This window comes from Pseudonaja textilis, chromosome 4 (assembly GCF_049901715.1).
Source record: "Pseudonaja textilis isolate UNSWEBS1 chromosome 4, rPseTex1.2, whole genome shotgun sequence".
Classification (NCBI taxonomy): domain Eukaryota; kingdom Metazoa; phylum Chordata; class Lepidosauria; order Squamata; family Elapidae; genus Pseudonaja; species Pseudonaja textilis.
Window position 1 is genome coordinate 246,273 of NC_141993.1, and position 27,120 is coordinate 273,392.

General features: G+C 39.2%; 1 protein-coding gene across 1 annotated transcript in view; it reads left to right on the forward strand.

The window, feature by feature from the left end:
• Positions 1–27,120, forward strand: part of CTNNA3 (catenin alpha 3) — a 711,430-nt gene that overhangs the window by 27,886 nt on the left and 656,424 nt on the right. Inside the window, exon 4 of the mRNA XM_026714519.2 lies at positions 14,597–14,763. Within this exon, the coding sequence (XP_026570304.2) occupies positions 14,597–14,763 (167 nt within the window). The remainder of the gene's footprint in view (positions 1–14,596; positions 14,764–27,120) is intronic.

The window sequence follows — 27,120 nt, forward strand, 5'->3', positions numbered from 1 at the left end:
TGCACTATAATACAGCTCCCAATTTGGAAGTGCCAGCCCTCCCCTGCTCTTCATATCCTGCATTGCCTTTAAATTTATTCTAGGTTTTTTCCCTTGCCAGATAAATTTTACAGTTATTTTATTAAGTTCTTCAAAAATTTTTTTGTGTACTTTGATTGGGATTGTTTGAAATATATATAGGAATTTTGGAAGAATATTCATTTTAATAGCAGCAATCCTGCCTAATAATGAAAGTTGCAGCTTGCCCCATGTTTCTAAATCCTTCTTTACCTGTTGCATCAATTTATCATAATTATTTTCCTTAAGTGTCTTACAATGTGCTGTCAACCATATTCCTAAGTATTTAACTTTCTTTATCACTTGTATTCCCATAACTTCTTCTAGTTCTATTTTCTGTTTTTCTTTTAAATTTTTAGTCATTAATTTTGTTTTCTTCCTATTAATTTTAAGTCCTGCTACTGCTCCAAATTGTTCTAATTCATTCACCAATTTTTGTCCTCTTTCTATTGGTTCCTCAATGAAAAAATCATATCATCCACAAACGCTTGCAACTTATATTCTTCTTTCTTAACCTTTAATCCTTTTATGTCTGGGTTCTGTCTAATTCACATTAGTAATGCGTCTAATGATAATATGAAGAGCAGGGGTGAGAGTGGGCAGCCCTGTCTGACTCCTTTTTCTATTTTTATTGGGCGGGTATATTCCCCGTATATTATAATATTAGCCTGTTGTGTATCATAAATGTTTGTTATAATATTTTCAAATTTGGTGCCTAAATTCATATTATAATTTTTTTGGATTAAAAATTGCCAATTTAAATTATCGAAGGCCTTCTCGGCATCTAAAAACATAAGTGCAATTTCTTCTATGGCTTTTTGTGCCATGGGCGAAGCTGTTGCCGACGTAGTTGTTAATGTCAGGGTGACCTTTCTTCCAGTTTTCAGAGCTGTAGTAGTTGTGGAAGTCATTTCTTTTAAGATTTGTTTCTGTTGTTGTACTATATTAATTATATTATTCCAAATTAACATTCAATGATAGAATCTCTGTATTAGGATTGACCAGTATCTAATTACTTAATCTATCTATCTGCTGGATAGCTATGCTCTTAACTGGTTACTGGAGTATAAGTACTTATGTATAAAAATATTATCACTGTATTATTTTAAATCCAAATTCTAAATCACATATATAATTTTGTAAGGTCTATGCTCAGCCTCTATACATAACTTCATGTAATAATTTTATATATATATATATGTGTGTGTGTGTGTGTGTGTGGATCTTTGGTTGTTCGGGTTTTCTCACAAGATTGGCAGTACCTAGGCAACATTTCGATGAAGTCTCATTCATCATCTTCAGGCTTCTGTCTTCGGCTCTGTGCTTCTCACACTCTGAGAAGCACAGAGCCAAGACAGAAGCCTGAAGATGATGAATGAGACTTCATCGAAATGTTGCCTAGGTACTGCCAATCTTACGCGGGAGAAAACCGAATAACCAAAGATCCACATACAAATACCCGAGAACCTCAGAAAAAAAAATATATATATATATATATATATATATATATATATATATTTTCTTAAGTTTTTGGGTACTTACATGTATGGCATTCGGCTTTGCTCGGGTATTTTCCCATGTCATAGTAGTTGTGCTTTTAAAGTTGTAGCGACGTTTCAGCAGAATCTCATCTGCCATCATCAGGCTTCTGATGATGGCAGATGAGATTCTGCTGAAACGTCGCTACAACTTTAAAAGCACAACTACTATGACATGGGAAAATACCTGAGCAAAGCCGAATGCCATACATATATATATCTATATATCTATATATCTATATATCTGTATATCTATATCTATATCTATACCTATAATATCCAAATCCAACTATATTTAAATATTATAAATAAATATGTGTATTTATCTAACCTTATTTTAAATATTCTTAAACACAAACAGTATTACATTTGTTCCCAAGTCGATTAATTGTAATCACATAATAAATTATAATATTAATACATAAAATCCTATACTTATTAATCAAATAATACTTAATGTACTTACTATTTTCCCTATATATCTAATCACAGTATAACTATCACTATTATTAATAAGTCAATTAAATCAATTAATTCAATTATTTAACAATCAGTTACAACAATCAATATTCCTTTCCCCAGTATGCATATTTATAATCATTATAAAGAGAGAGTAAAGGAGAGATAATTCATCATAGCGCCAGATGATGAGGGAAAAAGAAGAAAAAAAAATTTGAGCAAATGTATACAGAAAAAAGGGAGTAAAAAAAGGGGAAAAGGGAATTTTGAAGTAAGTTTTTAGCTTTCCGTCTCTAAGTTTGAGAGCTTTCACTCCAAATGCACCGGAAGTGGGGAGGTAAAAAATGCTGAGTAGTGCCTGCAATTACACGGTATCTCCACACATTCAGAAGCTTCCACTTTTACTTTTTGTCTTAGCGTTCCTAAGTTCAATTTTCCTGATTTTCTTCAGATGGAGGAGAGATTTAAGCTGAAAATAAGGATAAACTTTCTGACAGTGAGAACCATCAACCAATGGAACAGCTTGCCCTCGGAAGTTGTGGGACCGTCATCACTTGAGACTTTCAAGAAGAGACTGGACTACCATCTGTCAGAAATGGTGTAGGGTCTCCTGCTTGGGCAGGGGGTTGAACTAGATGACCTACAAGGTCCCTTCAAACTCTGATTATCTGTTATATGTTATCTGATAGCAAAGTCAGAATATTGTGGCAAGTTACTCTTACTGTTTATCTAAACTGTCCAACAAGGTTATAAATTGAAAACATTTTCATTGATTTCTGACCATGAAAATGAATCTTCAGCAATAGCTGAAGTTCTAAGGAGCTCCCTCTGGTTAGAGAAAGACAGTTTTAGTATAATATGAGATGGCTCAGGAATATGAAAGAGTAAAAAAAAATCAACAATGACAAATTGTTGGCCATATCTAACAAGATGCAGTTCAGTGGTGACAAAAGAAAGGTCCTACACTTAGGGAGGCAAAACCAAAGGCACAGGTATAGAACAGTACCTGCTTCAACACTTGCCACTGTGAGAGAGGCCCAGGTCTCCAAGTGGACCTAAGTAACAGCCAGCAGTGTATGGCAGCTGCCGAAAAGCCAATGCAGTCGTAGGCTGCATCAACAGAGGGATAAGTATCAAGATCACAAGAAGTGATAATATCACTTTATACTGGGCTGGTGAGACCATACTTGGAATGCTACATCCAGTTCTGGTCACCATGATACAAAAACAAGATGTTGAAAACCTAGAAAGTGTGCAGAGAGCAACAAAGATCCTAAGGCTGTGATAGTGAAACTATGGCACGCGTGCCACAAGTGGCACACAGAGCCCTTTGTGCTGGCACGCGAGCCACAGGCAAACTTACCTCATTGTGCATGTGTGCACCTCACAACTGATTTTTTGGGGGTTGAGGCCTTTTTCTGCCTCTCAGAGGTTTGGAAAAAGCCTCTGCAAGGCTTTTCAGGCCGAATTATAGGCTCATTTTGTCACTTCCTGTAATACCAGAAGTGATGAAACAGCCCTATAATTCGTCCTGAAAAGCCTTGCAGAGGCTTTTTCCAAGCCTCTGGGAGGCCGAAAAAGGCCTCACACCAGCCAAAAAAATCAGCTGTGAGATGCAGTGCAGGTAGGGGGGTGGCAGGGAAGGATGTTGAGTGTGCATGCGCAGAGGGTGTGTGGAGGGGGCACACATTGCATTCTGAGTGCTGGCATGTGAGTGCATGTGCAATTTTTGGCATGTGAGCCCCAAAAGGTTAGCCACCACTGGTCTAGTATATCAAAGAAAAGGACTAGGGGTGACATGATAACAATCTTCTAGTACTTGAGGGGCTGTAACAAATAAGAGGGGATTGACTTATTAGGTGACTTAATCCGAGGGCAGAACAAAAAGCAACGGGTGGAAGCTTGTTAAAGAGAGATCCAACCAGGAGGAGAAATGTTGTGACAGTGGGAACAATGGAATATGTTGCAGGGGCTGCATCACTGGAAGTTTTCAAAAATAGGCTACACAACAATTTGACCGAGATGAGGGGGTTGGACCAGTGGTAGGATTCAATTTTTTTTTACTAATGGTTCTGTGGGTGTGACTTGGTGGGCGTGGCAGTGGGAGGATACTGTAAAATCTCCAGTCAGAGGTGGTGTTTGCTGGTTCCCTGAACTACTCAAAATTTCCACTACCGGATCTCCAGAACTGGTCAGAACCTGCTGAATACCACCTCTGGGTTGGACTAGAAAATGTCTGAGGATTCTTTCAGCCCTATGATTCCAGTTCTAAAAGCATGGCTAATCTTTTATGCAGTGGTTTTCTGGAAGAATCTGGCTCTTTGATGTTTAGTGAAATGGGTATCTGTTAATGTCTGTTGACAGTTGTTTTGCTCCTTTTGCATAACTTGGACATTGCAGCTTACATGCATAGTTTCATCTCATCTTCCACATCTTCCATATTAAATGACAAACTCAATCCTATTTTAATCTCAAGTGTCTCTCAGTCGGTGCCTTTCATTCATATTGAGATCATCAAAGCTTTGCTATTTTGCATGCAGAACTAATCAATCATTTCCTCCATTTTCTTTTGCAGATTCCTCAATTCTTTTTTTTTTTTCTGTCTGCCCGGTAATAATAAGTTTGCTTTGCCAAGTTAATCAGTTATTCATTGTCTCATTTTTCCCTGTCTTCTCTGAATTCAGTGACTTTTCCCCACTGTGCCCAACAAATCTATTAGTTATTCTGCAACATTTTTCAAAGTTGCAGCACCACCCTCCTTTCTTATTTCTCAGCCATGAGACATAAATTGAAAATAGGGTTAATTCTTTTGAGAAAGAAGAAATACACTAAAGACTAAAATGATGATAATTTTGTGTTCAGCTTTGATGCCCCAGATCAGTTATAAAACAAGTGAACAACTATTTGAATTGTAATGCTGGAGAAAGAGAGATTGATTCAAATGGTCTCCATCCTCATGGTCTTCCCTAAGAAAAGGGGTTCCAAGGAGCATATATTTCTTGTTCTCATCTAAGAGTATGGAACACAGAATAAAGAGCTGGAAGGAAGTTTGGGGGCCTTCTAGTCCAAACCACTCCCCAAGGATGAGACCCTATACCTTTCCAGATGAGTAGCTCTCCAACCTCTTCTGAAAAACCTCCAGTGATGAAGCATCCCCAACTTCTGAAGGCAAGCTGTTCCACTGAACAATTGTTCTTGCTATAAGGAAATTTGTCCTTAGTTCTAGGCTGGGTCTCTTTTTGATGAGTTTCCTTCTGTTAATTCTTGTCTTGCTCTCAGGTACTTTGGTGAAAAGGTTGTTCCTTTTTCTTCTTTGTGACAGTCTTTCAAATATTGGAATGCTGCCATCATGTCAGGCCTAGTCCTTCTCTTTGTAGACTAGGCAATGCAGTTCCTGGAACCATTCATCATATGGTTTAGGATAGATAAGACATGGAGCAGAAAGTGATGAAAATGCATAGATCTTGGGCTATCAAAGCCTTTCAAGTTGACTATAAGTGCTTCAAATTGCTATTGAAATAGAATAGAATTCTTTATTGGCCAAGTGTGATTGGACACACAAGGAATTTGTCTTGGTGCAAATGCTCTCAGTGTACATAAAAAGAAAAAAAATATATTAGTCAAGAGTAAAGAATCATAAGGTACAACACTTAATGATAGTCATAGGGTACAATAAGCAATCAAATCATACTAGGAAATAGTCAATATAAATCGTAAGGATACAAGCAACAAAGTTACAGTCATATATTCACAAGTGGGAGTGGATGGGTGATAAGCAGTGATGAGAAGATTAATAGTAATAGTAGTGCAGACTTTGTAAATAGTTGAACAGTGTTGAGGGAATTATTTGTTTAGCAGAGTGATGGCTTTTGGGAAAAAATTGTCCTTGTGTCTAGTTGTTTGGGTGTGCAATGCTCTCTAGCGTTGTTTTGAAGGTAGGAGTTGAAACAGTTTATGTCCGGGATGTGAAGGGTCTGTAAATATTTTCACAGCCCTCTTTTTGACTCGTGCAGTGTATAGGTCCTCGACTGAAGGCAGGTTGCTAGTAATTGTTTTTTCTGCAGACCTAATTACTCTCTGAAGTCTGTGTCTGTCTTGTTGGTTGCAGAACCAAACCAGACTATTACAGAGGTGCAGATAACAGACTCAATAATTCCTCCGTAGAACTGGATCAGCAGTTGTCACATGGGGAAACTGTGGAGTGTCTTTGACTAGTTGAGTTGCTACAGCTACATTCTGGATGAGCTGTAGCTTCTGAGAAGTCTTCAAAGGCGATCCCAATGTAGTGTGTGTTGTAATAGTCCAAATGAAGGGGAAATGAAGCATGAATGATGGCATGGCCTTCTGCTCCAGGAAATGTTGTAACTGGTGCAGAGGATGAAGCTGGTCAACCTTCTCCAGCCTTTGTATTCTTCTGCCTGCTCTACTTCTGGTTTCTACCAGCACACCAGGCCCAGGCTTTTACTAGAGGCAGAGGATCTGTCTGCTCCTTCAGAAGGCAGATTCTACTTTCCTTTCATTCACTATGTTTTTGCCCATTTGTATCTTCCCACCACTTGCGTTAACTTTCCTCTTGCTCGTTCTAATTCTGCTAACTTCTACTACTCTCTTCTACAGCTTTACTACTTCCTTTGTGTCAACTTTTTAAAAAATGTAGTCCATATCCCAATTATTTAACAATAAAGTTTTATTGTGCAAAACAAATTTAAAGATACTTGCAATTCCTGATAAATTTAAAAATACTTGCAATTCCTGAATTAAATGCTGAAATAGCTCCAGGACCAACTTGATGCATCTGCAAAAACTAGAGAAGAAAAGATTTAAAGTAGATTCTCTGAGCTAAGAGGCTTTAAAATGATATTATTCACGAGCTATCTAATTTGGTTACAGCTGAAATTGGTCTAAATAACTGGGCAGAGATAATTGCTTTTTTGTTCACTCAATTTTAGAAAAAAAAGGAAAATAGTTATTGTTTGGATAGTCGCTGTCAATTGTACAACTGAAATAATAACCCCAAATTCAGAACAATCTTATGTATTGACTTCCTTGTGGACCAAAAGGTTCAGCCCTTTATTAGTTTCATTCTTAGTACTGTTCAAAATAAAAAGAGCCTCTATACAGTATTAGCTATTTGGTCCAGCACAGCTGTGCAAGATTAATACACCTGTTGATGCCTCTGAATAAATTTAAATCTATCCTTTTCAGTTGGGCAATTATCACAAAAAATTCTAATATAAAATTGGATTGTTTGCACTGCTACTAACATTAAAATTCCCAGCTAGGCTGAGAGAAACATCATTGTAAGATATCACATAATTAGCAATAAATACTTCTTTGCTCTCTTTGGTTCTTTCCTGCAATCACTGCTGGGTAAAATCCATATTAACAATCAAATAATTTCAGGTTTTGAACTTGATCAGTGGTAATGTCTGGTTGAATGCAGGGTCAAGACTAATAAGCAAGGTTGATAATTTTGTGAAGATAGATGTTTCCATCCCACCAGATCTGCCTTTGTTTGCGAAGAAGTAGCTTGAAGTACATGTGATATAAAACCATTGGGCTCTAACCTCAGGAGATTAATAAAATCGAGCGCAATATTTCACCAGACAGTAATATATTGGTTTAGCTATTGCAGTTTTAAACTAAAACTTAGTACAATTGGTTCTGAATAGAATTTAGCATCTTTCTTGGTTAACTAAGTAACTACAGTAGGAAACACACTACAGTAGCAATGGGGGACTTTAACTACCCCCACATCATCTTGGAGACAAATCCACACTAACTGGGAGATCGAACAGGTTCCTTGTGAATCTAGCTGAAAACTATCATCTAAAAGGTAAAGGAGGGAACCAGAGGGTCAGCTATACTGGACTTAATTCTTACTAATGTTGCCGGACTTTGGGAGAGAGTGATTATGTCATATTGGAATTCTATATTATGCAGACACAAGCAATAGAACAAAATCAAACTAGTGTGTTAGACTTTAAAAGAGCTGATCTCAACAAACTTAGCGAGAGATTGGGAAGGATAAAAATCTTGAAGGGGAAAACAACTCAAGAAACTTGGCAAATTCTGAAAAATGTGATGAGAAAAGCCCAGACCACCACTGGGCTGAAAAAGAAAAATAAGAAATCCAAGAAATCCAAGTAAGTTGCACAAAGAGCTCTGGTAAACTGAAGACAAAAAGGATAAGTATAAAAATGGAAAGAGGGACACATACCTAAAGCAGAATACCATCATAAAGCACGAATCTGCAAAGATGAAATCAGGAAAGCTAAAGCTCAGAATGAAGTAAGACTTGCAATAAATGTCAAAAATAATAACAAAGTTTCTTCCAATATGTGAAAAACAAGAAAAAAGTTAAGGAAATAATTAATCTACTAATGGGAGAAGATGGCAAGGATGTGATGGGCAGCAGGGAGAAAGCAGAGCTGCTTGATTCATTCTTTGCATCTGTCTTCACGCAAAAGAAAACTGAAGTCTAACCTACCAAGAACAGAATCGGAAAAGACAGATTAGAATACACTTTTTTTTAAAAACATGGTAATGTCCCTCCTAGACAAGTTCAAATTACCAGGACAAGATGGATTCCATCCCAGAGTTTTGAAGGAGCTGGCAGATCTGATCTCAGAACCATAGAGCTATATTTTTCAAAGTTCCTGGAGCACAGGGCAACTACCAGAGAACTGGAAAAGAGCTGACAGACCAATCAGCCTGACATCAATACCTGGGAAGATCATGTAAAAGATAATCAAGCAACAGATCTGTAAACATCCAGAAGCAAGTAAAGTTATAACCAAAAGTCAACATGGGATTGTCAAAAAAAGATCATGCCAAACAAATCTTATTTCATTCTTGAACAAAGTAGACATATGTAATATACCTGAATTTCGGCAAGGTATTTGACAAAATAGACCACAACCTACTTTGTTGTAAGTTAGAAAAATGTGGGATAGACAGCATCATCACCAGATGGATTTATAACTGGCTGACCAATAGTAACCAACATTTAGTCCTTACTAGAACTACATCTACATGGAGGGAAGTATGCAGTGGGGTATCTCAAGGTTCTGTACTCTTCATATCTTCATAAACAATTTAGTGAAGGAATAGAAGGGGAACTCATCACATTTGCAGATGAGACCAGGCTGGTAGGAATTGCCAACACCCTGGAAGATAGGCTCAAGATCCAGAAGGTCTTGACACACTTGAACACTGGGCCTATGAAATTCAATGGTGAGAAAAGTAAAGTTTTATACTTAGGCAAGAAAAACGAAATGTATAGGTACAGAATAGCTGACTCAGTAGCAGCAACTGTAAGAGGGATCTAGGAGTCCTAGTAGATAACCATTTAAATATAACTGCAACTGCCAAAAAAGCCAACACAATCCTAGGCTGCGTTAACAGAGGGACAAACTCAAGATCACATGAAGTGTTAGTACTGCTTTATAATGCCTTACTAAGACCACCCTTGGAATACTGCATCCAGTTTTGGTCACCACAATATAAAGAAGATGTTGAAACTTTGGAAAGAGTTCAGAGAAGAGCAACATAGATGATTAGGGGACGGAGGCTAAAACATATGAAGAAGGAGTTGGGTATGTCTAGTCTAGTTTAGTGAAAAGATGGACTGGGGTGACATGATATATGAGGGGATGTCACAAAGAAGTGGGGCTCAATCTATTTTCCAAAGCACCAGAAGGCAGAACACGCAGCAATTGATGGAAACTAACCCAAGAGAAATAACATACAACTAAGGGGAAATTTCCTAACAGTGAGAACAATTAACCAGTGGAAAGGCTTGCCTTCAGAAGTTGTGGATGCTCCATCACTGGAGGTTTTTTTAGAAGAGATTGGACAACCATTTGAGCAGAATGGTACAGGGTTTCCTGCTTGAGCAAGAGGTTAGACTAGAAGACCTTCAAGGTCCCTTCCAATTCTGTTATTCTGTTATTCTAATTGTTTTAGGAGAAATGTCTGCTGAATAAGAAAGCATGTGTTTTCTTCCTCCAACGGGTCCTCACAGTTCATGATGCTAAGGTGTGGGGCAATTTAGCAAAATATGAGAAGTTGACTTAACTTGATTCAACCAAATGGGGTGAATGAGATCCAATAAACTGAGACTTAATCCAGGAAAGATAAAGTTACAGTTTGTGGATTATGCATCTGTTCAGCAGTGATGCTTTGCCTGGTCTGGAGAAGTCCACATTTTCACTAAAAGAGTACATTTCACATCACTATCACTGGAGGCCCTGGTGCCTTTTTCAGCTGATTTACCAACTGTGCCCTTACCTGGATAGAGACAGCCTTGCAACAATTATTTGCAAGCTAAGAAGTTCCTGCTTCAGTTTCTGAAACGTGTTCCATATGGGTTATCTTTGAAAACAGCCAGGGAACTTAATTCAAAATTAGAGTGGCTGAAAAGCTCACTGAGACCAGCTGATGAACATATGCCAGTTCTTCACTGGATACCAATTCAAAGTCTGGTTTAGAACTTTAAAGCCCTAAATGACTTGGGACCAAGTTACCTGAAGGTATGGTTTTTCTGTATGTATTCATTCAGACCTGTGTGTGCGCGCATGCATTCAAGTCAGTGTTGACTCCTGGTGATTGCTTGGATAAAAACTTGTTGACAAGAGTTTGGAAGTGGATTTCCATTGCCTCCTTCCTAGAACTGAGAGCAAATGATTGGCTCAAGGTCATCCAGTTGGCTTTGTGCCTAAGGTGAGACTAGAACTCACAGCCTTACTGAATTCTAGCCTGGTGGCTTAACCACAACAACAGATTGGCCTTAAGATCTCTTAGTGAGGTCCTCCTCCAGATCCAGCAACAAAGGTCAAGTTGGACTCTGAAAGGAAGACATAGTTTCTATGGTGGACTTCATTGACGGGATTCCTTCCTCAAGGAAACTTGACTAGCACCCACATTGGCATCATTCTGACACCAGGTTTTTTATTTTACTGCTCTTTTAAACTGAACTGAATTATACTTTAATTCATATGGTTTTAATTTTGAGCCACCATTTTATAGCTGCCAATTTATATGATTTTATTTTGCATTTAGTTTTATTGTACATGTTTTTTTAACTGAAATTGTATTTTTAGAGTGCTTTGTTTATTATAAATCACCCAGAGACCTGCAGCTGTTGAGTGATTTTAAAATGTAAGTAAATACTTGCATGCTTGTGGGAGGAAGAACTAAGCAAAGCCTGTCCTCATAAAGCAATTTAGCATAGTCAGGGTCTGAGGGATCCTTGGTGCTCTCTGAGCTTGGCTGTTTCTTGCAAAGGTTTTATTACCCAAACTAGATACCATCCTCAGAGTGAGTCTAGCACTGCTAGAGATACAAGCTCTGTAGCAACACTAGCACTGATGATGTTACCTAGCTTGGGTAATGAAAAGGACCAAGCTCAGAGAGCATCAAGGATGCTTATTTCAACCCTAAGCTAAACATATTCTCCTTTATTGATAGTCAGTGTCTATGTTATTCTTCCATGAAGAAAATGGTTAGCAAGAATTAGAGGAGCCTCTAATACAGATTAATTTTAACTTGCAACTTAAGTGGAAAATTTTCAAATGAGAAAAGACACAAAGAAGATGAAATACACAGCAAGGAACATGAAATATGGTTGTTAAAAATTTAGTCTGGATTCCTTCAAGGGCCAATAAGTTATAAACACAATATTTTTTTTCTGTAGAGCGAAAGGCTCAATATCTTGTCCTTAAGAAATTTACTGCTTCAGGGACAAAATTATTGCCACTTCAAGCTAGCAAATTGAATGGTTGTGTTGAGTGTCTTTGGGGTGCAACCAATTAAAGCTTTTATTGGTTCCCTAGTAAGGGAGGGGGGAGGAAAACTCTTCCAAATCCTTTATTTGTTCTGTGCTCATAATATCCCATTTTCAATTATGCTTGCATTTACTACATTTCTCAGTAAATACAATGATTTTGGTTCTGACAAAATTAAAGTTTTTGTCATTGCAGATTCTTAGCTGCAATAAGCTGCTAGCATTTGGAAAATTCACCTTACACCTATCAGGTAGGAAATCAAAATTAAGCATATGGTGAGCACATAACATGAAGGATGTGGTTTTACTTGCCAAGGACATTGCAGCTCATTTTTTTCCACAGAGTTTCTGTGATGAAATGAATATGGACTTAATAAAGTAATAAGATAATTATATCTTAGTAATAAGATGTAATGTGATAACAAGAAAGTAAATATATATTAATTGCTAACATCTTTTGGATTGGAAAGCCTCCAAGAGTGGCACACCTGGTCTTTTCATGTATAAAGATATAGTGATCTTTTTATTAAATTATTATAAAATAATAAAATAATTAATAATAAAGCAATTTACAGTAGATTCTGTGCCTCAGATCATAGACAGACACACAAATAATGTTAAGTGAAGCAAAGTGAAAGCGCAACTGTGCTTAAGATGTTATTTAAGCGTCCTTTTGCAAAGGCCATAAATTTGAGGATTGATCACAAAGTTACTTTTTCTATTACTGTTGTAAGTGCAAACAGTTGCTAAACATTAAAGGCAGTTGTTAAGCAAGAATTACCTATGTGTTTTCCACCGCTTGAGCTATCTTCCTCAGTTGGCCATACAAAGTTCCTATTTTTCCCTTCTTTTCTCAGAGGAGTCTTGTAGTATTTTTTCTTGTAGTATTTTTTCACATCTAATGCAATACTCTACATGTAGTACCTGTCAGTGTCTCTGAAGCAGGGGTGGGGTTCAAAATTTTTAGCAATGGATTCTCTGCCCGGTTGCTGGGTGGGCATAGCCATGATGGGCTTGGCCTAGCCAGCCTCCTGCACCACAGCAGGGGGGCGTTTTTGCCCTCCCCAGGCTCCGGAGGCTTTCCTCGAGCATCCAGGAGGGCAAAAATGGCCTCCCTGGGCTCCAGAGACTCTCTGGAAGCTGGAAACAGGCCCAATTCTGGCCTTCCTGAACTTCCAGGAGGCTGATTCCCCCCGCCTCTGCATGCGCCCTGCACTTATCTGCAATGAGCCGCGTGGGTACTTGGAAGAGAGGGGTGGGGTGGGCGGGCCCAGTCAGGGGTGGGATTTGGGGCTTCTCCAAACTGCACAGAATCTTAGCTAGGGGCTCTTCCCGAACCCCTGCGGACCCCCAGCAGCCCACCCCTGCTCTGAAGGCCCTATTATCATAGAGAGCAATTGAGAAACTAGGCAGGGCCAACCGCAACAAAAACAAACTTTAAGCCCAGGAAATGGAGAGAAAGCATAAGAAAAAGAGCATTAGGCTTCATCCTCATTCTGTAGAATATACAAGAGCGGGAAGGGAAAAAGCAGCCAGGCCTTTAAGATTCTGTTCCTATAGCTTGCTTGCTTTTCTCTCTGATTTCTTTGTGACTCATATCACCACCACACAGGGACACTGGATGTCTTACAAGGTTAAAAGCAATAAAACTGTACAGATAAATATATAACTAAATAAATTCAGCTATTTCTTGGGTTATGATGGAAATGGGGACTGGGATTGCTGTTGCTAAGTGATGCCATCATAAAACCTGATGTCATGAGACTAAAGTACTTAGCGATGGTGATAGTGACTCTTGAGAGTCCCAGGACCACACAGGTTATTAAACAGGAAGAGGCAGGACTCCCAGGCTGGGGGTGCATGGGGACTTTTGGGTGGGTGGGTGCACAGATGGGTGCTAGGGATCCAGCAGGGGTGGAGGGGGTACTGTGGACAGGTGTATGCTATACAGACATGAAGGATCTTGTACTCCATAGCACAGGGGTACCCAAACTTGGCAACTTTAAGACTTGTGGACTTCAACTCCAAGAATTCTCCAGCCAACGGTGCTGTGCTGTATTGGCTGGAGAATTCTGGGAGTTGAAGTCCACAAGTCTTAAAGTTGCCAAGTTTGGAGACCACTCCCATATGGAGTCATAGATGTTGACTTTTGGTACTTCCATTGCTCTGGTCAATAATGGCATCCATATAAACCATGTCACATGCATTGTTCCCCACTAAAGACAAGTGTAGTTTGTGGTCAGTGTTGGCACATTTTGGTCAGCATGCTAGAAATGCACCCCATGCCTAGGTTCACTCACTCCCACCATGTTCAGAACATGTTATTTTAAGCAAGCTAGGAACTGGGATCTAAGGACTACATTGCAAGCTAAGATACCAATTTTATTTGAGGGATCATAAAGAGAAACTCACAAGGCTTTTCTCAACTAGCCAAGACACATAAAAAGAAACAGCAAAATATTGAATAGAGTTTTCAAATGTTATTTTATTAACTGGAAGCACTGTTAACAAGTGAAATACAAGAAGATGGAGCAAACATTGTAGTTGTGAAACAGAATAATTTCAGTTAGATTTGGCCCCGTTTATCTATTTTACCATGGAAGTAAAGCGATGACTAAATTGGCTCTAAATTACAGGGATTTTTCTGTAATGGTAGGTTGTAAATCCACTGGTATAATTCTGTATACACAATGGTCTGCCTTTGACAATTTATTATGGGCATTTGAATGACTTGACTTTTATTTTCATTTTGCAGGTGAAGCTTTAAAGATAACAGCAAAAAAATTCACGGATGATCCCTGTAGTTTATCTAAAAGAGAGGCTGTTGTGCAAATAGCGCGTGCTCTTCTGACTGCTGTTACCAGACTTCTTATTCTGGCAGACATGATTGATGTTTCATACCTGCTGCAACATCTAACCACAGTGAGTAGCAACCATGATCTGCAAATGGATATGTGTTGCACAAAAGGCAACACAGTCAAATAAACAAGAAGTGTCCCTTTAATACCTCCAACTTTGCCCCCAGTGTCCAGGTTACCTTCGGCTGGAGAAAAAAAACTCTCCCAAGAACAGTCTTTAAGTGGAGGAAATTCAGTCTGAAAACAAAGTACATACAAACTGTAAATAAAAATCCACACAAACCATGAGGCAGCAAGTAATTGGACAGGGCAGGAGAAGGAATTGCAGACTTGAAAGCCCAGCAAAACACACACAGTTGGGAAGATGCCAGGAACCCAGATAAGCCTCCACAATACCAGATAATTCATGATTTGCTTCCAACAACTTTGTTGTGCGCAGCTTCCCTTTTTAAACACTGTGTTCCCAGCTCCAGCTAATGAAGGGAATCAGGGCCCTTTCCTCCCCCGTAAGTCACACAACTCATGTTGCTCCCTTCTCCATTCCTCCCTGCATGCCCTAGGATGAAGAGGGGGTGGGCCTGGGTCTTCCTCTGAATTCCCTCTCCCTTGCTCTACCTCTCCCCTTGCTCTGCCCAGCTGGCCTTTGCCCTTCCCCAGTTTCTTCCACAGCCTCCAGAGCCACACTCCCACTCTCAGTCAGCTGCTCAGCCTCCCCTTCCGAATCAGACAGGGGCATGACAGGATAATATATTTCACAAATTTCTTACTTTGTAGATGGGTGATCTTTAAATAACTGTTAAAGTCCTCTATCTATAGATGGACTAGATCAGGGGTCCATAAACTTGGTAACTTTAAGCTATGCTGGCTGGAGAATTCTGGGAGTTGAAGTCCACAAGTCTTAAAGTTGCCAAGTTTGGAGACCTCTGGACTAGATAGTCCATCAATCAGATGCCTAACTAACAGTCTGTCATTCACCTGTATTCTTTTTGTTAAGTTATTTAGAAATGTACTTGCTGCCTTATCCCTTCATGGCTCATAAAGAAGACAAGTAATTCTTGGTCTCATGCTTACATCCCATCAGAATTCAGCATAGGAACCTGCTTCCCATATAGCCTTGTTATTGCCCTTATTCTGATAATTATCCTGCTATTTTTGATTTCACAGACTGGAAAAAGGTTTGAAGAGGGTTTTCTTGAATTTACCAATATCTGATTTGTGGGGTAAGTGGGGTAATCTAAAGGCATATTTAGTACCCTGTAGTTCATAGATCAAATTTATTTCTATAATAAATGTGAGGTTTTCCTTTCTTTAATATTTGTGTAGATATTGTAACTTGTTAATATGTGCACTTGGTAGTATCTGTGGTGGAAATAAAAGTTGAGTACAGAAGATAAGATCTGAATGCTGTTTCTAAATATCTAAATAACTCCCTTGTTAGTAGGATTCACTGGCTTAGGGATTGTCTGTCTTCACCGTGTTTAGGGAGGTATTGTGTTTGGGGTGTGTGTGCACGAAAGGAGGCTCCGCCAATCTTATTATACACATGTTGTACTCTGACAATAAGGGTTTCAATTTGAATTTCATGCTTGCCTTTATACAATATATTGTTCAGACTCCCACAAAGGCAAGGCCAGGATAATAATGGGTATCTAGGCGAGGCACTCACTGTATCATCATCTCACCTCATTTTCAAAATGGTGGGGGGGATCCAGATAATGATTTAGAATCCCCCTGTCTTTCTACCACTGATTCCATTTCCCCCCTGATAATTGAAATCAATTGGTAAAAGATGAAACACCTGGACCATACGTTTGACTATAGTCAGTGGTGGGATTCAATTTTTTTTTACTACCGGTTCTGTGGGTGTGGCAGGGGAAGAATACTGTAAAATCTCCAGTCATTTGCTGGTTCTCTGAACTACTCAAAATTTCCGCTACTGGTTCTCCAGAACTGGTCAGAAACTGCTGAATGCCACCTCTGACTATAGTTCTTTAGGGGCCTTTATCAGGAAGAAGTACTGCATCCAAGACCTCAAATCCATGGGAGGCATCCCTCTAATCTAGTCTTTAAGGTTTAAGATCAAACTGTTCCAATAAGTGGATACATTTGATTTTATCATCTGGTTTTATAGAAGTAGCATTTGTGCAGGGTGCGCCTGTCAAAATCAAAAGATGGTGACCGGAGGATCGCAGTGCGATCCTCACTCTTTTGAAGACATGTATTCATGTTCAAAAGGGCCAGAGCTTGCGCTGTGAAATTCCATCCTGTTGTTTTTGCCCTCTCCCGCAAATGTTCCTGTTCTGATGTTTTATATTGTACTGGGCTTCATTTGTGACACAGTTGTTTTATTTGTTAATGGTTTGGTTCTTAAAAACACCCAGAGTCCCTGCAATTGGAGATTTCATGTATATATTAAATAACCAAATATATAAAATCCTTCGTGCCGGATCAGCATTTCATAGGCTGGCAGTACTGGCTATAAATGATAACGGTCCTGATTGAGTCGGTTGTTCTTCAGCAGCCTTTTCAGGAATAGAATTTTGTTTTCCCTACTTTTACCAGCCATCTGACTCAAACAGAGGTTGTACCTGGAGATACAGCTCATAAGTGGGTCTCAGTATAGCATAATCACTATTCAGCTGCTATTTTTGTAGTAGTCCCAAAAGACTAACCAACATGAACATTTTATCTGATTTCTGTGGCATTGTATTCATTCACAAAGCATATGAGATACTCACCAACACATCCTTCTGAAGTGTTTCCCCTAAGTGTTTTATATTTTCCCCTGCAGATTCCTATTTAGGTGATTCTTTATGAAGATTAGCACTTCTGTGCATCTACAGATAAAATCTACCAGATAAAATCAGCCTACAGTTGTGAGATGTTAGGCAAAAGGAGGCCATGCCTTCCTTTTTATCCTCATATTCTCCATCTTATAGGCATAGTTTTAAAATCAAATATTATTTGGCTTTTTATCCTTCTTTAAAAATTGGTCTGTCTTTACAACGGTAGTCATTCCAACTTTTGTGTATTGTGACCTTGTCAATTATCTGCTTCTTTCTTTCCCCCCTTTGCTGATAGACTTGATAGATTTATGTTATTTAATGTATTTCCTGATTCTATCAAACAACTTCAGTCCAGGCCCTTCAAATCTTTGATCACTGGAATCTGTAAATCACATGATCCATCAATATGGTGAAATTTGAAAAGGTGCACATCAATCAATTCTGTATTATCACTAGCAAATGTTCTTGAAAATAACAATGTGTTGAAAAAAAGCTTTCAACCGAAATAGCAGTCTTTCTGATGCTTTAAAAAACAATTTCATATGAATGTAGGCATAAATGTACATTTTTGGCAGTTTTTTTTACTATACCTTTTTTCAAAGATGCCAAGAAAGTTATACAGTTAGTGTGTCTTCTTTTCCACCCCACTTGTTCTCTTTTTCAATTTTTTTGTGTCCTCCTTTCCTTGTTCAGGTACCTGGTAACCCTAGTCTCACTATGCTCCATTTCTAACTAGTGAGAGTTCTAGATCCACACACTGGTGGGCAGAGTTCACTTATGTCATCCGAAATCGGGATCGCCAAACTTTTGGACCTCAGGGACCACCAAACTCATAATTTTAAATCCTGCAGACCACTAATATGAATTTTGAGTGACGGTGGCTTGCTGACGTTGGTGGGAGAGAGAGAGAGAGAGAGAGAGAGATCCGATCTAACCTCAGAGGGCTGGCGGTGATGTTCTCCCTCTCTCTCTCCCTCTCCCTCCCTCTCCCTCTCCCTCTCTCTTTCTCTCTCTCTCTCTCTCACACACACACAAAGGTCCATCACACACCCTCACCCTCTCCAAGGCAGCTACATTCCTAACCTGCTTTTAGCTCCGTTCTCAGGGAGGGAGGGAGGGAGAGAGAGAGAGAGAGAGAGAGAGAGAGAGAGGAGGGAGGGAAGGAGGGAGAGAGAGAGAGAATGGGGGGGGGTATCCTGCGATCCCAAATAAAGAATGATAGATCAGTAGGAAAATGAGGTGGGGATTTTCCTGCAGACTTTTGGGGGATTTTCCCAAGGTCTCTGTCTGCAGACAAAGAGTCAGACAGACCCTGGGGATTTTCCCAGAGTCTGTCTGACTTTTTGACGCTCTATGGAAGTAAAAGTTGGACTTTGAAGAAGCAGGGTAAAAACAGTACTGATGATTTTGAACATGTTGGTATTGGAGAAGAATCCTGAAACCATCATGGACAACCAAGTCATTGGATCAAATGACCAAGTTCAAATTACCCTTTTTTGAACATAGTATGCAAATACCTAACTGAATAGAGAAGATTTAATGTTAGGAAAGGTGGAAGAAAAGAGATGGATGAACTCAGTTATAATGCCAATTTGAAGACCAGGTTCGATATGGATCATCAGGGAGAAAATCTATCTTTATGGTTACTAGGAGTTGATAGCAACTTAATGGCACATAATCATGAATCACTCAATATTGTATGTGATACAATTCCTCCTATTGACCCCAAGGCAGTTTGAAATTTATACATTGGACTAAATTATAAGATAATTGGGGTATTGTGTAAACTTAGGCACATATAGTTAATACAGAAATTGTTCTTCGTGGCTTTCTATGTTCGTTAAATCCAGTTAATTGTGGTTTCTTCAATAAATCATAATTAACAGATCCATGTGCAAAGTACCTACAGTTTTCCTTACTCCAGAATAATTCCAGGCTTGGTTGACAGAATGATTACTATTTAGTCTGGTTTTGATAAAATTTAGTTTTATACTATGAAAAGTTGGAAACAAATAAAATTTAGCTACTCATATCACTTTCTAGGCAATCAATTGGATAGAAACGTTGCTTGGGTATGAAAATCTCAATTTGGTACGGAGGATAAGTTATTCAAATGTTTGATTACCATTCCCACTCCCACCCCCCAAATTTGCTGACAAATTAACTTATTTACAAAAATTATGTGGTATAATTTTTAATAATCTTTCATATATATATATATATATATATATATATATATATATATATATATATATATATATACATACACACACACACACACACACACACACACACACACATATACACCCCCTATACTATAATTTCATGCACTGTCTCTTTCAGTCCAGAATGCATATGTGTTGGCTATCAAAAAAGATAAATAGTTTGCTAAAGCCCATTTAAGGGGTTGGTTCTTTCGTCCTCACATTTTAGACATTTACCAAATCTCTTCCTTGATCTGCAGTTTCCTTTTTGTAGCGAACAACATAACCTTTAAAATTAATTTTGGTTCAGTGATCAAACCTTCCATTTTATCCTATGAAAATTGCAAAAAACCCTGAATTGTGGAGCTGGGAAGTGCAGAGCTCCTCATTTCTTTTCCGATGATTAATGACAGGTCCTCCAGCTAAGATCTTTGTGAAGAAGTGCTATTGCTATAATATATTGGTTCTGCTATTGTACTAGAACACACTTCAGGGGAAAACGTTATGGGCACATATAAGATATATTGTCTTTTTAATTGATGAATACTAGCAAACATACTGAGAGAGATGCTACAAAAATGGGTATTGGTGTGCAGGGTTTCTGAAACACTGCTGAAAATCAAATGCCGTGTTTTTTGGGGTGGGTGGGTGGAACCAGGACAGCAGTTAAGAATATTTCAGTTGCTGTGGGGAGCTCTAAAATATAATCATGAAAGTTAAAGGCCCTGGAGGGAGACCCAGAAAAAAGCTAAGTTGGAACTCATTAGAGATTTCAATTATATTACAGTTTGGCCTTGGATGGCAATAACTAAGATGCCATTAGAGCTTGGTGGGTGATTCAACACTACATGCTAGAGTTACTCTGGAAGCTTTAGCTATTTTCTGGTAAGTACAATAATATAAAAAGTGCTTTTGGAAGATAAAATAAGAATGCTTGAGTACTAGAAAACATCCACCCACAGACAAAAATATAATACCTAAATACAGACACGCATTTCTTTACACACACAGCTCAGAAATATGCTGGGCTCTGTAGGAGAAGATTACATAGCTGTCTAACATATTCTAGAAGGATACCCACACAACAATACACATAAAATAGAGGGTCTCCCCTCCCCACCAATGGTATATTTTTAGAACATGGAAAAAAGATTGTAGTATTCTTTGGTACATACATATTTCTGAAAGATTTTTACAACATGGTAATACGCTGAATGTTTTCAATAATTTTCATAGTTTCTAACAATCTAAATAATAAAGGAACTGAAAGCATTTTAGAAACACTGAGGGCTCACACAATTACTTAAGATTGGTGATTATTACCATAAAAGGCATGGTAGCAAAACAGATTTATTATTCCAAATAGAGACATTACTTCTCAAAAAATAGCACAATAAGGATGCTTCTTGATAGAAGATTCATATTGTAAGTTTTACAAAAATAATTTTTTGTTAGATGGGATGCTTGACTCTTGAATTTTTTGTGAGTGGTGTATTTGACTGTTTTCCTTCACTTTGTAACTGGCATTCCAGGCAATTTTCTATAATAAGGATTTGGAATCGTTGGCAGAATACTCTTCCGATGAAATATTACAATCTTATTGCATTAAGGCCCCCAGTTATGTGCCAGCAGTTGATTGATTTGGTTGGTTTTATTCATATGGAAGTTACTCTTCCAGGCTGTTAAACCCTGGAGGTTTAATAAAATTGTAATATTGAAAGAATGGTTAAAAATCTTCATGAATCTCTATTATATCCCATTGTTGCTAGCAACCCATTACATTCAGCTACCAGAATTCCCCGGCCAGCATACTCCACCCCTCTTAAAGCTGCCAAGAGTGAGAAACACTGTATTCTGGCTTTTATACAACGCTTGTTTGATTAGACGCAGGGGCATGGGGGGGGCACGGGGGGCGGTGGCATAGGGGTGTGTGGCGTGGCCAGCCAGTGGTGGGATTTGCCAATTCGTTGAACTGCACAGAATCTTAACAACTGGTTCCTCTGAACCGGTCTGAACCAGCTACAGCCCACCTCTGCAAATAACAAGCTCTCATTTTTCCATAGTCAATACTCCCAAAGTCTTGCCAACTCCACATTTTTTATTAAAGATAAAATTTTGGTCAAGCATTATGTGTCCAGCAGGGAATTCAGGAAACCCAGGCAGTTCAAGTATATATAAATGGGTTTATTGCAAGCTTATGCTCTCTACAAGAATCTGAACGACTAATGGTTAAAGCAAAGCAAAGCAAAGTGGCAGTGGATAAGAATCAATGGAATTCAAGGTGGGCTGGACTTAGATCTCTTGTGGGTGTGAAGGGACTTGAGGTGGGTGATGCATTTGACGCCTCCCTTTGGCTCAGCCTGATCATCTCCCACGGTATGTCTTCCAACAATAACCAAGATAGCCCAAATAAGTCTGTTTCCCACAAGAAGCTATTTTTATAATTAATTCCAGTAGCCTATAGTAAAAGTTAATGTTAGCAATTTATCTGGATTCTTAATCCATTTATAACTTTCTTAGATCAAAATTTTATTTAAACAGTTGTGCTGTTTGTTTCAAATTCTTTTACGTTCTTAAGTTTATAATTAATTTCTCTTTTGAAGATAAACTCACCCAATGAAGACCAAGATGTTTTTAGTTACTTCATTCCCAACCCTCTTAGGGACACAATGGCAGCAGAACAGAGATGGAAAGTAGGAGACCAGGTGGCCTCCTCATCTGTTCTGTGCTATTAAAAAAGGTATTTGGTGGAAGATAATAATTTAGCCAAAGGTGGTAATAGTTTTTTGAGATTTGAGTACTACATAAGGTAATAATGTAAGGGGCCATGGGAATAATCTTGGGAGACAAGAGTAATAGCAAAGCCTCTATCAGGGATCTGCTCAGCCTCCATCCTGGCTGAGGAATTCTGGGAGCTGAAGTCCACAAATCTTAAAGCTGCCAAGTTTGGAGACCTCTGCCCAAGAGGATCTACCCATAAAATTCTTAAGGAAATCCATACAGCCCCTCCCCCCACAGAGCAGTGTTCCTCAAACTTGGCAACTTTGAGTTGCATGGACTTCCACATTGATGTCCTCATATCTCAAAGTTACCAAGATTGAGAAATGCTGCCCCAGAGAAGGAGCGTTGGTAGACTTACCCGAGAACGTGCCTTCTCAGATGGTGTAGACAGGATCCATGCATGGGGTGTATTCAGCTCTGTTCGGCTATAGACTGAATAGAAAAACTGAAGACACACTCCTTCCGGGCCACTGTCGCAAGTTCAGAATGAAGTTGAGGCTTTCTTGTATATGCTGCAAGAGTCCCATTTTTGTATAACATTCATGATTAGTAATAACTTAAATTTTAGTCCAATACCCAACATGCTTGCCAGAAACAAGAAAATGGGTGGGTCTTACATATATATCTTCCACTGAAGCCTGAGTACTCCAAGCTGCTGTAGTAGCTGCACTACGTGTTGAGTGAGCTGTAATGTGAGATGGGACAGGTAACCCCTGTGCTTTGTAAATGTTAGCAATGGTTGCTCTAATCCATCTGCCTATGGAAGAAGACGACACCCTTTGTCCTAAGGAGGCCTGATGATAAGAAATAAATGTTGCTTCTGTCTTTCTAAAGGAAGCTGTCCTTTTCATGTCAATATGGAGAGCTCTCCTTACATCTAAGGTATGCCAAAGTTTCCCTCTAGGGTGAGATGGATTTGGACAAAAAAATTGGTAAAACGATTTCTTGTGCCCTATGAAAATGAGAATTGACTTCTGGTACAAAGATAGGATTCAATCTTAAAGCAATTCAATTGGTGTGAAAAATACAGAGATCAGGTCTTATTGACAGAGCTGCAAGCTCAGATATCCTTCTGGCAGACATAATTGCCACTAGAAAAATTACTTTATACGATAAATGCTGTAGCCTGACAGTTCTCAAAGGCTCAAAGGGTTTGCAGTACCATGGTAAGATCCCATGATGGAAATCTATGAATGACCCCTGTTCTTAAATTTGCTGCCCCTTTAAGAAAATGCCGAATTAAAGGATCTTGTGACAATAAATCCGAACTTGTACATGAAATTACCAATGAGATTGGTGCAATCTGTCTACGGAGAGTTGTTGGGGCAAGACCCTGGTCCCATCCTTGTAAGAAATCTAAAACCTGTGAAATCAAAGCCTCTCCAGGATCTGAATTCTTATCCTTAAACCAATTACAGAAAACTCTCCAAGTAGTCTCATAAATCCTAATAGTGGATTTTCTTCTATCTGCCTATATAGTGTTAATAACCTGTGTGGGAAGATCCACCATTTTTAACAGTCTCCTCTCAAGTGCCAGGTGGCCAATTGAAGCCATTGAGGCTCTGGATGTTGAATTGACCCCTGGCTGAGATACACCCTTTCGGGAGGAATCCTCCACAGACATGACACTGACAAACTGACCAAGTCTGCAAACCAGTGTTTCTTGGGCCAATACGGTGCCACAAGGAGAATCTCCGGTTTCTGCTGTAAGGTCTTCCTGGCGACTGCCGAGATGAGAGGTAATGGAAGGAAGGCATAAAGGAGTCCCTTTGGCCACTGACAGCGAAGGGCACTGACTCCCTCCGCTCCCCAAGATGGGAACCTGGAGAAGAAAATGAGGCAATTGATGATTCGACTCAAGATGCAAACAGATCCAATATTGGGTGACCAAATCTGTTGGAAATTTCTTGAAAAGGAAGCGGATGCAAAATCCACTCTGCATGATCTATTGTAGATCTGCTTAGCCAATCTGTCCTGACATTTTGTGTCCCTGAAAAATGTTCAGCTTTAATTGAGAGCAGATTTTTCTCTGCCCATCTGCAGAGACAAGAAACTTCTTTTTGTAATGACTTCGGCTGTTTTCTTCCCTGACGATTAAAGTGCGCCTCAGTGGCCACATTGTCTGTTCGGATTAACACATCTTGTCCCCTGATTATTGCGTCAAATTCCTTGAGAGCTAGGTGAACTGCTCTTAATTCTAACCAATTGATATTATGCTTGAGGTCATTAGCATTCCAAATGCCTTGTGCTCCCTTGTCTAGACAATGCTCCCCCACCATCCAGAGTGTCTAGCATCAGTAGTTATTGTTGTAAACTCCCTGTCTTTAAAAGAGCATCCTTTATCTAATGCCGAAGAGATCCACCGAATGAAAGATATTAATACCTTGGTTGGCAATCTGAGTTGGATGGGAGAGGTACCTTTCATGGATCTCTGAAAAGGTAATAATAACACTGCAATTCACGAGAATGCAGTATATCAAGCACTATATCAAAGGCACTATATCAAGGCAGGATATCATTTTGCCCAGTAATTTTGACATTTGGGCTGGGGATACCCTTCTTATGCAAAAGAAATGGGCTGCTAACGCTTTAATGTCCTTTGTTGAGAAAGGAAAACTAAATCTAATTCAGCATCTTTTATTGCCTCTAAATGGAAAAAAATTGGTAGACAGTTCAAAATGACTCTTTTCCTGATTCACCACAAATCCATGAGATTGTAAGGTTTGAAGGGTGATGGTCTCTAATAGCTAACTCATGGGAGACTGATTGTATTAAGATACCATCCAAGTGGTCCAGTATCCTAATTGGAACAGTTCTAAGATGGGCTGTTACAACCGCCAGGATTTTGGTAAATGCCCTGGGTGCAGATGCCAACCCAAGGGGGAGTGCTCTATACTGAAAATGTCGAACTGCGTAACAAAATCTTAAATACTTGCGGTGGTCAGGTAAGATTTGAATATGCAAATACTCTTCGGTAAGGTCAATTGAAAACTAATAGTCCACCTGTCTCATGTTCTTTAAAATAGATTGAAACCTGTGCATCTTGAACCTACGATAAATAACAAAAGAGTTTTGTTATTTTCAGGTTTAAAATAGCCCTCCATCCCCCTAATGATTTGGGAACAAGAAATAACATAGAGTAGAAGCCTTGGCCCTATTTTCAGGTTTAAAATAGCCCTCCATCTCCCTGATGATTTGGGAACAAGAAATAACATAGAGTAGAAGCCTTGTCCCTGTTGCTCCTCTGGGACTGCTTCCACAACTTGGATTGTTAGGAGGTGCTGAATTGCCTCCTCCATCTGTCTCCTTTTGTGTATGTTTGAAGGTACCGGACACCTGATAAAAAATCTTGGGGCCTGGCTTGAAATTCAAGTGCCAGACCTTCCCTTGTTGTCTGTCTGACCCAAAGATCTGAGGTTGTTTTCTCCCAATGGTCTGCAAAAGTTTGCAATCTACCACCAACAGGAGGTTCTATGTGTCTATTTGTATTTTTGGAATGGTCTGTTTGATGAACCACAGAATGACCGTTTGGTCTGTGGTTGAGATTTGCCTGTAATAGGGAGAGAATTTGTTGTCTGTTTTCTTTAAGACTGATGGCAATATCTTACGTTTATCCCATGATTCAATGAGAACGGGATTTAACGGTGCCCCAAATAGCTTTCCAACTTTTGTACGGTGCGGATGCCAGCTTCCATTTCTTCTTGGTGTCAGACAACCAATACAAGAGCCAGAGTAACCTGCATTCAGCAACCGCCGAAGACATGGCCTGTGAGGTGAATTTGACAGAGTTCAAATTTGCGTCTGCCGTATATTCTGATGTAGCTAAAACTTTGTTAGCATCTAAATGGGCTCTTATATTATCTGTTGATACCTGCTGCTGCATGTGTCTTAGCCATATCACAGCGGCCCGAGTGAAAAGGGATGCTGCTGTGGCAGCTTTGACTGCCCATGCAGCTGCCTGGTGGGTCTTTCACCACATTAGACCAGCCCTTTTGTCCTCTCCTTTAAGGACATCATCTTCATTGTTAAGAGTAGTTGAAGAAGATGCTAAAGCTAGAACTGGGTCATCAAATTCATAGCTGCAAAATTGTTGCTAATTGTGTGTCTATATTGTAAAAAATTTTTTGTCAAAGGCCATTACCCCAGGACCCAAAACCGGGGACATGTAGCTGTCTGTGCACCATATTAAAGACTATTTTGTAGGAAGGGATAACTTCCACTTCCACTTTTGGGTCCATGAAAAGAGCTTCATTGCCCCCTGTTTTGTGGGTAACATAAGGTGTCTCTTTGTTCAATTCTTGGCTGGTTGAGCTCTTGGCCTTGGCCTTTATAATGCTTTAAATAAATGTGGTTTAAACAGGCCTTTGGTTTCTGATATCTCTGGTTCTGTCTCCTCTTCAGAAAGAGATTCTATTTCTCCTTCCTCTATAGAATAATCAGATTGTTCATCCTCTGATGTAGCAGGAGAACATGTTCCACTCATAAGAGTCTGCCTAGGGGGATGGGAATGTTTCCTTTGATGGGAGGGACCTACTCTCGACTCTGCCTGAACTGGATTGTTCGTCTGAAGTCCTATCGTTCCCTGACCCATAAGTTGCGTAAAGCACTGATAAACCACAAGTGGCATCAATTGTCCTCCTATTTCAGTGT